This window comes from Scleropages formosus, chromosome 2, assembly GCF_900964775.1.
Source record: "Scleropages formosus chromosome 2, fSclFor1.1, whole genome shotgun sequence".
Lineage (NCBI taxonomy): Eukaryota > Metazoa > Chordata > Actinopteri > Osteoglossiformes > Osteoglossidae > Scleropages > Scleropages formosus.
In genome coordinates this window covers 7,830,892-7,844,663 of record NC_041807.1, presented here as the reverse complement: position 1 = coordinate 7,844,663, position 13,772 = coordinate 7,830,892, and the positions used below count along the sequence as shown (strand labels likewise).

The window sequence follows — 13,772 nt, the reverse complement described above, 5'->3', positions numbered from 1 at the left end:
TTCATAAAAACACATAATTTGAAAAAACACGAATTTCCTCTCAGCATCGTTGTACCAAACGTTTTGGCTTGTTTATGTCTTGCAATGAACTAAAGCTCCTCCACATTTACGAAATAATGCATCATAAAGTGAGGGTAGCTCAAAGTCGCATCACCGTCAGTACTAAACAGCATAAGAACCGCACTGAGATAAGGTTTTGCAAAAGCCATACAAATATATGATTCAGTGCATAATAATAATAATAATAATAATAATAATAATAATAATAATATGCTATTCGACAAAACTACCGTCAGTACCATTCCATTGCATTGGTTTTAAGATGAACTACTGCTTTAAAGGCTACTCTCTCCCTGCACCCAGCAACCCCCCCCCCTCCCCAGCAACTGCGGAGGCTGACAGGTGGGGAGGGGACAAGGCTGCATAAGCGCGTCTCCTCATTCTTAGCCGTCCAGCGCGGATCGGGTGAGCGGCAGGAGCGGGCAGATGGTGTGAGAAGGAGCGCATCTGTCCACGGAGGAGGACGAAGCACGGCACAAGCACGAGCGGGGGACGGGAGGCTGCAATGCTGCGTGTGTGTGTGTGTGTGGCGCGTGGAGCCGCGCGGCCGTGCTGATGCGCAGCACATAGTGGGCAGCGCTCGCGCTTTCCGGGCTCCTCGATCCGCGCGGCTGCGAACATGGCTGCCATGAAGATACTGACGGCCACGGGGCTCTTGCTGGCCTTCTGCTCCCTGGGCTTGCTGGCCATGGCCATCTGCACGGACTACTGGTACGAGACGGACGCAAGGAGGCACCGCGAGAGGTGCAAGAACTTCTCCAACAAGCGCAATGACCGCGGCTACATCTACATCTCGAGCGTGAACCTGCCACTGCGCGTGGCCCCGGCGGGAGGGGTGTCGGGCGCGAGCAGTGGCCCTCAGGACAAACCGGGCTTCTTGGCTTCGGCTCCTGCCATGGAGTCCCAGTGCAGCCGCAGGTTCAACTCCACCATTTCGGGCCTTTGGAGGAGGTGCCACCGCGAGGGCTTCGACCTCGAGACCGAGGAGCTCATCTACAAAGGTGCGCACGAGCCTGCGCGTTTCCGATATCCGCCACAGAGGACAAGCCGTCCCACGGCTCGTCTCCGTCCTGAAATCTGCATGATAAGGGGGGGGGGGTGCTGCCATCACACGCAGAGACAGGGAACCTTTGATGTGTACGATTTTCATCAATGCAGTAGAATCCTTTGCGCGAGAAACGCTTGTTTATCATGTTAACAAGGGGGTGTCCGTTGTATAATATCGATGGGTGGAGGGGGAGGGGGTCGCTCCTCGAGCGCTGTCCAGGGTGCTGATACTCGGCACCCATCCTCGTTGAGGTCCGTATTTTGGGTATTTTGAACAAAAAGGGATGGATGAGCAGCTCGGACCCGCACCCAGGAAGCTGACTGTCCTCTCAGGTGTGTCTCGCTCACTTTCATTTTCCTGCTATTGTTTCAGGTGCGGACCGCATGCCATTACAAGGCATTTAAAATTCAGTGGATCAATAGCCTCATTCTCTCTCTTTCTGTTTCCTCCTCACACACACACACACACACACACACACATTTTTGGGCAGATGTAGGAAAATTGAGCATATGGAATACAAATTAGTCTCTGAGGTGGTAAACTCGAGTCGATCCCTATGGGAAGCAATAACAAAGGGAACAGAGTGAAATAGGCGAAAACTCCTCCTTTGCTGCTTCTAGACTTCAAAGAGGAAATTAAATCTTCATTGGATATAAAAGCTATCTGTTGTCAGCTGCAGTTACCACCTGTAATCAAGCAACATATCAAGCAACATAAAATCGGTTGCATAGTAACAATAGCAAATGGTAAGTTTAGAAATTATTCATTTAAATAATAATGATAATAATTTTAAACACATATAAGAACAGCAGGACCTGTGCTGCACTGTTGTGTAAAGCCAAGAATGTACTCCCAACATATACCATGTCTGTGGTAAACAATACAAGTAAACAGCAACATATGCATAAGTTCATTGATTTACATCATAGTAAAAGGCATTGTGTAGCTTAACTCACTACACGGTGCAGTTTAAATCACACTAATCCCTCTGTATTAGTTCCAGGAGAGATAGTTTTTCATTTAGGTTGATGTGTTTTAGCTCTACCTTTAGGATGAAAAATGTAGTTAGACTTGTGAGGCAATGCACCAGACCTTTCAGGAAAATAAATTGTATACTAAGGGAAGGTATAAATCATTTGAATTTGAATATAAAGCAAATTCTGCTGTAATTTTAGATCCATGGGCACTGTATAGCTTAATGTTTACTGTAACTGATGCCACTAATGCCACTACCGATGGGCTCATGAAATCTTGAATAAATACATCAAAAATTTTTTTCAATAACATCTTGGCATTTGAATCAGAAAATCACCTGTTGGCCTTTTTGCTGAGGACAGTAGGTCTGCATGCAGCAGTCCTTGGTGGCTTCGGTGAGGACATGGGTCCCTAATGGACTGTGTACATACGAGATCCCTCAAGGCTGCGGTGTATGCTGTTCTGCCTCCTGCCATATGTCATCTGTCATTTACATTTGTGACACTGATTTTTCACCAAGTCACATGTTGGTACAAATACACAAAATTACTCACTTACTTTAAATAACTGCTTGTCCAGTGCTGTCATGAGCCCCCAGAACCATACTCAGATGAGCATAGGGGCCCCATGGCGGGTCTACTCAGCCACATCAGCACACCTGAACTCAGTTAATGCCTAATCCCCAGAACTATAAAAGGAGTGAGGAGCAATCATCTAGTTGCGGATTCTTGATCAGCTGTCTACTGCATTTGCTTGTGATCTTATAGCAATTCTTGTTCCTTGTTTACCCACCTACTGCTTATATTCCAGTCCCGAGCTCTGGTCCTGCCTGCATCAGTCCTCCATGCTTCTATTCTCATCCCATGTCCTAGCCCTGTCTAAGTCACATTTCTATGTACTAGTTCGGTTCCACCTACAGCCCTTGTGAAAACACTGTGTTTATTTGTTCCGTATTCCTTGTAGCACATCGGCACTTCAATCCTTATTTTGTACTTATATATCCACTCTGCGCTTGAGAACACCTCATTTTTGTCCGTATTTGGATGTTACAGTAATACATGTCTGTGTCTGTGTTTCCACCGGACGTGACAAGTGCAGGGTCATGGTGGTCCACAGGCCATCCTGAAAGATTAGGGAGGGAGGCAAGGTACATCCTGGATGGGACACAAGTCTATTGCAGGACAGTCTCTTTATGTCTCATACACAGTCAGGTGCTGTGATTCACCCATGATACCCACTGCATCACACTGCCACCTGGTACACATTCATTTTATGTATTTTTGAATGAATTAATTGCATTAACATCTTAAAAATATCCTTCTGCATTTTTGGATACTTTTTGTTTGTAGCTCTAACTTAAACTGTAAGTTGAAGATAGGACAGTCAAAGAAAAAAAATAATTAAGATATATGTGTGAGTATGTTTGTGGATGTGTTTATGTATATATACAATTTTTTTCCTCATATAAATTGGTCAGAGATAAACAATCAGCAGATGACATTAATATTTTATTATGTATTTTAACTAAGATTTAATAAAAATGAAGCCATCTGGGGAAAAAACAATTTGGACAATGTGGGCTATATGTTGCCTTAGGAACAAGATTAGAATATTGATTACAATATTAATATAATTTTGCTCCTGATTGCACTATGTGTGTGTTTTATACATATATAAATGCATTTGAATGTATATATAATGTAAAATAACCCATCCTGAATTTTATAAACGAAAGGTTTAATATTTCCATATTGTACATAATGCTTAAAGGAACAAACAAATGTAATAGAATAAAAACAGGTAAGTAGAGGTAAATAATTGGGTAAATAAGTAAATAAAAATAAGCACATATGGAAACATAAGTGAACCTCCAGATCATTAACTCAGTCAAATTGGTAATCAAATGCATTAGTACACATAAAATATATGCTACACATTTCCACGACATTCTCCATTTATTAAAGTAAGATGAGAAAACAAATAAGACAGGGTCAGATAAGGTTATATTCTCTTTAAGTGAATTTTGTTCGAATTTATTTAAAAGTTCACATTTATGGTCACTTACTGGTTTTTGAATAATTCGTAATTATGGCAGGCAGTTTTCCCCTACAGATTAACATTCTAACAAACAGGATTGAACAGTGTGTTGCATTGTGCACCTGTCTTCTGACGGAACATCTCTCAGGAAAAAAAAATCCATTATAAATAAACACATTATTTTTTAATGCAGGCAGCAGCAGCAGTTTTTATAGAGGTAATGAATAAGGGCCCTCAGTAGTGCCCTGTCCTTGATTACCGTACATGGATATAATAATATATTAATGCCCAACTGAGTGCTGGCTGTGTGTGCTGCACTGTGTGTGTTTGCCTTTTTATGAAGAAAGTGACGCTCTACACACATTGACAGGAGTTCAGCTTGGTGAGAACAGCTGGATCACCTGGTCTTGTCTGAGCCATTCCCTGCTTTGCAAATTTGCAGTTATCCTGTATCATATGCAGCTGCAAAACTGTTCTTTGCCATAATGACACAATTTCAGTTGCATGTTTTATTTATGTCAACAAAATTATGTAAAAAACATCTGGTGGGAAAGAGGATATTGGGGAATGATTTCAGTGTCATCAGGTGTGCAGGGGAATGTAGAATGACCAGGGGAACATAGAGCAACCACAGGAAAATAGTGTGATCAGGGGAACATGGAGTGTCCTGGGAAACATAGTATTACCAGAGGTAAATAGTGTTACTAGGGGAACATGGAGTGACCAGAGGCAAATAGTGTGACCAGGGAAAAATAGTGTTTCCAAAGGGAAATAGTGCTATTAGGGGAACACAGAGTTACCAGGGGTACATGGAGTCACAGGGGGAAAATAGATTGACCAGGGGAATAAAGTGTGACCGGGGGAACATAGAGAAATCATGGGAACAGGAAGCAGTGTGTCCCCCTGGGGAGTGCAGTCTGTGCCACAGTGGTAAACACAGTTAATATGTTCAAGTAATGTACGATATGTTGATGTTTTTCTCTCTCTGCATTTAGCCATTATGCATGTATATGCAAATTATGAGGTGTACTCCTACATCTTTTTATCTTACACTCTGACCCTTTGTGCATAAGGAGTTGCAGTGCTTCATATTGCATAAACATTACACATGGATGACAGAAATGCCAATATTGGGGGGCTATGATATAGGAACAATCGTACTGGAATTTTGACTGCAATATGTTCAGCAAAGACTTGTGCAACTCCGCCATCATACCTCATGATGGTGAGTTTTAGTAAGACACTCCTTTACTGCCAGACCCTCTGTAAAGCTCAATAAATGAAACACTCAATATTATATCAACATCATAATTGCATCCAATCAGGTAACTAATTACAGACTGCAGAACGGTTATGATTTGTAGGTGATCAGTTGTAGCATAAGGTGTTGGAGAAATTTGGATGACGGTGTGTGTGTGAGCTTCCTGTGTGTGTTCTGCATGTGTAGGGTTGATCCAGCGTTGCACACCGGTGAAGTACCACTACACCTCGTCTACACTGCCACGGAACCTGCCCCTCAACATCACCAAGACCATCCGGCAGGACGAGTGGCATGCGCTGCGTGAGTCTTCACCCCATGCAACAAACACTGACACAAAGGAATTGGAGAAGTTTTTTCACCTTTTAAAACACAGCACAAGTACAGTGATCTACCAGCAGTGCTGTGTTATGTTCTGATAAACTGTACACGTAAACTCCTTGAAACTTGTCAAAATGGGTTTTTTCTTATTTTACTTTTTTGAAGACACACTCACAGGATGGGTCATGTACAGTGATCAGTTCCCCTGAAACACATATCTTTGGTATGTGGGTGGAAACCAGAGTGCCTGGATGAAACTGGATGAATCCAACATGAGCCCAGGGAGAACATGCAAACTCCACACAGACTGAGGCAGATTCAAACTCACATCCAAACCCAGGAGCTGTGAGACACCAGTGCTTTACACTGGGGCACCATGTCAGTAACAATGTATCTGCCATAAGTTGCTTGAATGTATATAATAAAAATGGCTTAAGTTGGTGAAGATGACCCAGAGACTCCCCACTTTTGCAGTTCTCTCTGTAGACATATGATGTACATTTCTGGGAGCATACTGCCCATAGGACATTACTTATGGTACATGATAACTCCAAGTGGGACCAGGGTTTACATTGATGGAAATGAGTTGTGGTCCACTAGTACACTAACAAGATCATCATGATACTCTGTGCTGCATGCTGATATTTATCTACAAAATAAATGGCACGTTGGTGTCTCATAGATGGATGGTGCAACTGGACATGGGTATGATCTGCACTCAGTCTCTGTGGAATCTGAATGTTGTCCCGTGTTCAGATGGGTTTACTCCATGTGGTTTGGTTTCCTTGCTCAGGCCAAAGGCATGCCTCAGGTAGACTGGTAAACTGTAAACTCTAAATTCTAAGCTGCACTTGGTGTGTAAGAATGCGTGTTACGTTGCTCTGATGTGTAGATGCGTGAATGGGTGTTGGGAATTCACTGCAGGTGGTCAGCTAAATACTACACAGTTATTACTTTACTTTGCTTTGGAAAATTGAACACAATGCCAGAATCATCACAAGGACAACATTTTCTGACCATAAGCATAACTGGGATTTCATTCTGCCACTCCTCGACCCCTGCAGACCTGCGCAGAATGACGGCCGGGTTCATTGGCATGGCCGTCTCTATCATCCTTTTTGGCTGGATCGTCGGCTTCCTGGGCTGCTGCCAGCAGCATGACTTGATGCAATATGTAGCGGGGCTGCTCTTCCTCATGGGAGGTGAGAAGAGTTGCTCTGACACTTCTGAGTGTGACTACTGTATTTCCTCTTTCCTTTAGCTGTTTGTTTGGTTGCTTAGAGTAGAGCCCACAACTGCTTACCCCATTCAGAACTCACATTTTTATATGTATAGTTAATATTTACACATGCAATTCAGGTTATTCACATTATCATCCAAATCAAAACCCTTCTTGTTTGCAGAACCCAAAAAAAGGGCTAGCATCCAAGGGCTTTGACTTTATAACCTAAGGGCTGCTGGTTCAAACCTCTCTTCTGTAGTTCCCTTGACCAAAGTACTTACTCTGAATTCAATTCTATGTATGTTTATCTCTTTTTTCACACAGTGACAGAGAGCACTGAGCAAAGGGTCAAAGGCAAGATACAAATAAAAGGTAGACTATACATTAAATCGCTTCATTAATTAAATCCGTTACTGAAGCTACAAGTAAGCCAACTGGGCATGGAGAAAAAGAACAGAAAACTCCCAACAAAAAGTCAACTGAGAATAAAACCTCAGGGGTTCCAAGTGACAGTGGCTGCCATCCGCCTTGGATGTTATTGATCACAGAGACTGTAAGGTGACCCGCATCCGGTTAACAAAGGCAATGTTCTGGAACATAAGAACAAATAATATGATTATGGTAATCCGGAGCAATGCCATTTACTGTCTTATTGATCAAGAGTAAGATTTTATAATCTACTCTTAATTTACCCAGAAGCAAATGCAGCAATTTAAGAACTGGTATTGTATGGTCGTACTTCCTAGTTTTTGTAACAATTCTAGTAGTAGCATTCTGTATTAGTTGTAACCTCGGTACAGTCTGGTACAGACTGTCCAATAATAGTCCATCCTGATCGAAACAAAAGCACAAACCAGTTCCAACATAAAATGCCTTAGTTTAGTTATATTTCTCAGATGAAGGAACCACAACCTAGTCAGTGTGGCAACATGACCCACGAATGACAGGTTTCCATCCAACAAAACATCCAAGTCCTTAACACTTCTATATGCTTGAAGCTTAATCTGTGAGTTGTAAATATTGATTTGACTTTGTCAAGGGTTGCAGCACCATCACCCACCACAAGTACCTCTATTTTACTGGCATTCGGAGATAGCAAAATTTCTCACCCACAATTTTATATTAGTAAAACAATTTTCTAAAGACACAATATGTGATGGGTCATCGGGCTTAAACAAAAGTTATCACTGTCATCTCAGACAAACTTACTGTACATTATGTGAACAACTAATATCACCCAATGGTAACATATAGAGTGAGAACAATAACAGACCCAACACAAAGCCCTGAGGCACATCATATTCAACTATAGACAAGAACAACAGAAACTGAGGTTAAATAAATACAGACGGAACCACATTAGAGCAACACCTGTTAGTCCAACCAGGAATTCAAGTCTACTGATTCTGTGGTTAACAACATAAAACGCAGCACTCAGGTCCAGCAACATAATGACTGAGGTATGATAATATAGGACAAGATAGGAATATCTTTAACAACATGGATGAGGGCTGTTTCAGTACTATGAGCAGGGTGGAAATCAGAGTGAAAATTTTCAAATATGTTATGCAGATAATTTTACAACTTGGTAAGCTAAAATCTTTTCTAAAATGTTGGCTGAAAACAGTAGATTACAGGTGCCATGTTCAGTTCCGGAAGGAAGTTGTCGTACCCAATTGCAGAGCAATGGTGTTTACTGTTGGAATCCAGGAGACGTAGTCACAAGACAGGCAAAGGTCACCGATGTGCGTTCATGGTTCAAAGGGAAATCCGAGAGTCGTAATCGTGAAACTAGCAAGAGGTCGATGATATCAAAGAGTTGTGAGAATACTGGAGGAGGGCAAGGAAACAGGGTCAAGGATGGGAGGAAAGGGAAGGGAAGGGAAGAAGGCCGAGTAATACAAAGTAGCCATTCGCAGGGCTGAACGAGGGTCCACGTTCGCCTTTACTCTCCTCACGCCTTTTATGCGTCTGCCCCGTGCACCGCCGCAGGTGTTCCTCATTGCGCCGACGATGTGGGCGCGACAACAGGTCTGTAGTTGTAGTTCATAGCGTCATTTCAATTGAGATCCGATTTCTTTAGTAACAGTACAATAACAGCAATTTTAAACATGCTCGGAACACTACCATTAAGTAAAGATTAATGAATTTAACAATAGGTTCCCTGAGAATGGAAATTGCATAATTTAGTAGGGATTGGGTCTAAAGGAGAGATAGTACATTTCATCTAGCAAATTATCATGGTAATTTCTTCTATAATAATTCAGTCAAAGCTACTTAAATGATGCGGACAACATATAATATTATCAAAGACAGAACCCCTCAGTGCCTAGGAATCTGAGTAGACGGTACGACTGATGCCTGAATATTCTGTAATATATTGTTAAAAAAGACATAAATTCATCATTTGTAATAGAAATACAATTAGATTACATTGAATTACTCCGATTAGAAGTGCAGCTGTATAAACAGTTTAGTCCAATACAGGAAACTGATTCGACTAAGTGCCAGCTGAACAAAACAATTAATAACTGTACTACAAGCTGCCCTCTTTGAGCATGTGGAAGGCTTGTATATTATTCTATTTCTTTCAGAAGTTAATTTCCTTTTCCAAATTATTATTTTTTTTTTTTTTATGAGCTTAGATGAATCAGCTTGAAAGTTGTTAGGAAATGCCATCTTATAACCAGATTGCTGCACTATAGTATTACATAATAAAATGCACTTCAAATGACTGTAGGGGAAAAAGTGTATTGCACAGTTTTTTGTTGAATTAGTGGCTTCAAGACAACACTGTCCTGTAATAGTTGTAATATGATATTTGTGTACTTATGCTTAGTGTCTCTGCTGAAGGGTTTTGTACTATTTGACGTGAAAGGTTGCTCGGCCTTTTATCGAGTAGATTTGCTGCTGCAAGGATCCTGATGGCTTTGCACGCGGAAGAGTCTTGTTCGCCACTGGGGAGCTGGCCATGGTACAAGCACACTCGCTGCCGTAGCCTAACAAAAGCATCCCGCAGTTGTATTTATGCCTCTCTGCTGCCTTGTGCTGAAGCCGTGAAGAGGCTGAGCTGTGCAGGAATCTGTCCTGCCTGAAGGAGACTCTATAGGGGCATTGCCTTGCCAGCGTGACTGCGTGACTCACTGCACGCTGGTTGCTAACAGCCAGGTTGTTCGCCGTGGAGCAGCTGCTGCCACATGGGGCCTGTAGGGGGTGTTGGCGAGCACACCACTTCGAACACACACACACACACACAAACACACACACACACACACACACACACACAGTCTGAAACTGCTTGTCCCAAGTGGGGTCACAGCAAACTGGAGCCTAACCCAGCAACACAGGGCACAAGGCTGGAGGGACACACCTAGGACAGAACGCCAGGTTGTCACAAGGCACCCCAAGCAAGACTCGAACCCCAGACCCACCAGAGAGCAGGCTGCGGCCAAACCCACTGCTACACCACACCCCCTCCACCTGAAACATTTCCCATCAAATCTACATCTTTGTCTTGTGTCTTGTGTTCACTGCCACTAAAAGATCCAGTGATGTTGTTTACTTAAAAAGGATAAACAAGTATACACACATTGCACACAAGCTGTTTGGCTCCATAAAAACTGCTGTGCTGCAACCACAGATGGTGCAGTTTAAATGCATTGCTGAATCATATATGACTCAGTAATACATGGACGTTTTTAGATTTGCCCCCAATGTAAATTTATGGCGGGGGGACGCGGTGGCACAGTGGGTTGGACCGGGTCCTGCTCTCCGGTGGGTCTGGGGTTCGGGTCCCGCTTGGGGTGCCTTGCAGCGGACTGGCGTCCCGTCCTGGGTGTGTCCCCTCCCCCTCCGGCCTTCCGCCCTGTGTTACCGGGTAGGCTCCGGTTCACCGCGACCCCGTATGGGACGAAACGGTTCCGAAAATGTGTGTGTGTGTGCGTGTAAATTTACGGCAGTTGTGGACATCAAAGCTCTTAGAGCTCCAAGATACCAGCATATTTCCTAAAACTCTGTAAAATGTTGAAGTATTTCATTTTTAAAAAACACGTGTGGTTTTACACTAATAATACTTTAGGGGCAGCAGGTGGGGTAGTGATTAGAACTGGCATTTTGTGCTTCAAGGAGCTAGGTTTGCATCCCACCTGCTGTTGCACCTTTGAAACCATGTTATAAAAGTAACGTAAATAATGTATAAATAGATAAACAACTGTATGTGGCTTAACATTCTGAGCATCTTTTGGAGAAAAGCTTCATCTAAATAAATGTAAATTTATCGGCAACCTACTTTGAATCAGCATAAATGATAATGGAAAAAAACAACACTGAAGTCCAGTGTTTTGCCTGAGAGTCAAAAAATACATGCATTTTGTTCCCAAATTTTTAACGTATGTACCTTTATATATGTGCTTGTACATCTGTGTGTTTACGTACTTTTTCCCCTTTGATTTCCCCAACAGGAACATGCTGCATTATCTCCCTGTGCACCTGTGTAGCTGGGATCAATTTTGAACTTTCTCGTTATCCACGTTACATATATGGATTACCTGAGGACATCAGTCATGGGTACGGCTGGTCCATGTTTTGTGCCTGGGGGGGGCTGGGCCTCACCTTGCTGGCTGGATTTCTGTGTACGCTAGCACCCTCCCTCAGCAGTCCCCGTACAGCAGTGCACAAGCCGAGGCAGGAAAATGGCGCCGTGTGACAGATGGGCCAACGAACGAACCATCAGCAGCTCCCAACCTCTGCCAGCCCGACAAAAGCCCTTCTTTAAGAACCATCCCAGAGTCACACGGGCAAATGCAGACTCGCAGAGTAACATCGCTCCGCTTGCTAGAGCACAACGTTTTCTAAATTAGGTTTTCTGTCAAAATGGTGCTCTATCATTTTTACCATTTTTGTGTACTTTTACAGGAACCTAATGAAATTTTAAAAATGCAGTTAACAAGCGAGAAAAATCTTGTTGCTGCACATCTCTTTTCTGATTGTTCTTTTAGTTGGGTCAAATGTCATGTGTTTGGTGTTGCTGCAAAAAAGGTTGTCAACTTTAGTAGTACTTCTCGGAAGGAGCTGGGAAACTGAACAAGCTCATCAGCCCTGAAATTTCAGTATGGGATTCCCTGGAGGGAGAAGATCAAGCGCACAAAATTCAGGCAAGAAATGAGCAGTTGCATTCAAGAAAAAGTAAGAAATCATCTTTGAAAGGAAACTGCTCTCGGAGAATTTCTGCTCAGATGCCAGTCTCAACACAGCCCAGTTTTTATAAAGAGCAACTTCTCACAGGTGGAAGAACAACCTTCAGTGGAGGTTGAAGGGAAAAAGAAGAAATCTTCTTTCAAGCCATTTCTCCGTATAAGTCAAGCATGACCCCGTTTTGATTTGAAAAGCCCAAGAAAGACCCAGCCTTGTTTTCAACAGTTCTTAAAATTTTCTGGGGAACCCTTCCACTCCTTTATCCAAAGTGCACGTCGAGTCATCTGTGAGCTCTTGAGGAGGAGTTTGAGTCATCTCTTGGGGGTTACTTCTCCTCTCCATCTGATTTCATCTTAAATTCCACACACATCTAGTGAACAAAATTTTAGGAGCACAAGGATTCTTGGAGTTTCCATGTCAGACAAAGCACAAGCCTAGCAGACATAAATGACAATGGAAATACATCACTCTGTACCCTTTCTACTATACAAAGCAAATTTCTCATCTGTCCCACCGCACTGACAATGCTCCAAAGTTCACAGCGAAAGCACGCTGATGTGCACTTTCGGCCTGTGTTGTAGGATGGGGATACTAAAGGCAGAAGAATTTGAGCATTCATTATTCCTTCCTACCCCTGTATGAGACCCATGCTTGTATAACCCATATGGTACTGAGGTGTTTAACTGCTCCCATAGGGAGAGGTGATAGCAAATTGTTTACCTTATGGGTTAGAAATTACCGTACATCTCCAGTTCTCTTTCTCACAGGACTGAGATTTTTTTTTTGCATATGCGGGACAGCATTTCACACACACACACACACACACACACACACACACACACACACACACACACACACACACAGAGTCTGAAACCGCTTGTCCTGAGTGGGGTCGCGGTGAACTGGAGCCTAACCCGGCAACACAGGGCACAAGGCTGGAGGGAGAGGGAACAAACCCAGGACAGGATGCCAGTCCGTCGCAAGGCACAGCATTTTTCACAAATAGATAATTGCTGACATGCCTGCCAAGAACTGGATATCTTTTTAAATATATTTACTGAACTGTTTAATACCCGTGATTCTTTCCAATTTTTCTGACTATTCTCTAGCCAGGACCAACTGATTATACAAATTTATTATACCACAAATTGTATGCTTTGAGAAGAATGACATAATGTACTTAAACAAGGCATCTGTATAAATATGACTAACAATTTACCTTGCCCAAGGAGTAATTAAACTTTTTTAACAAAATTTATAAAACACATGGCTGTCATGGATTCACGTTGATTTTATTGTACTTATTAGCCATCTTTATCACCAGAATTGTATTTGTCATTTTCAGTGTAATAAAAAAAAAAAAAAATCCAGAAAAATATCTCTCAACAATTTCAAATTCAGAAGCACTTGAAGGAAATTTCTTGATGGGGTATATTTTGAATGAAGCAATCACTGTCTTTGTATGTAGTGAGTGCAATGCAGAAGGTGAGGTATGAGCAGAATAAAGAACAGATAAGGAGGGAGAACAGCATGTCAAAGCAATTAGTTTTTGTTGTAAAACAGAACGTGTCAAAAGGAAGCCCTTTATAGAGCACACAATGAAAACAAAGCCACTGCAGAATTTCAGGTTTTGCAGACATCCAGCAGAAAGATCGACT

General features: G+C 42.5%; 1 protein-coding gene across 2 annotated transcripts; it reads left to right on the top strand.

Moving 5' to 3' along the window:
* The first annotated feature begins 417 nt into the window (after positions 1-417).
* On the top strand, positions 418-12,948 carry LOC108939208 (transmembrane protein 178B-like). Of its 2 annotated transcripts, XM_018760364.2 has the most exons (4): positions 418-1,061; positions 5,568-5,681; positions 6,764-6,901; positions 11,382-12,948. In XM_018760364.2, the coding sequence occupies exons 1-4, from the start codon at positions 680-682 to the stop codon at positions 11,624-11,626; spliced, it is 879 nt and encodes a 292-aa protein (XP_018615880.1). In that variant the 5' UTR covers positions 418-679; the 3' UTR covers positions 11,627-12,948. The 2 variants fall into 2 exon arrangements, with proteins under 2 accessions (XP_018615880.1, XP_018615887.1); XM_018760371.2 differs by lacking the exon at positions 6,764-6,901.
* Positions 12,949-13,772: the final 824 nt, after the last annotated feature.

Bases quoted from the DNA above. Each gene is read 5' to 3' on its own strand.
- LOC108939208 (XM_018760364.2), top strand. From the start codon at position 680: ATGGCTGCCATGAAGATACTGACGGCCACGGGGCTCTTGCTGGCCTTC. The intron at 1,062-5,567 runs GTGCGCACGAGC...CTGCATGTGTAG, and splicing joins CGAGGAGCTCATCTACAAAG to GGTTGATCCAGCGTTGCACA. The intron at 6,902-11,381 runs GTGAGAAGAGTT...TTTCCCCAACAG, and splicing joins GCTGCTCTTCCTCATGGGAG to GAACATGCTGCATTATCTCC.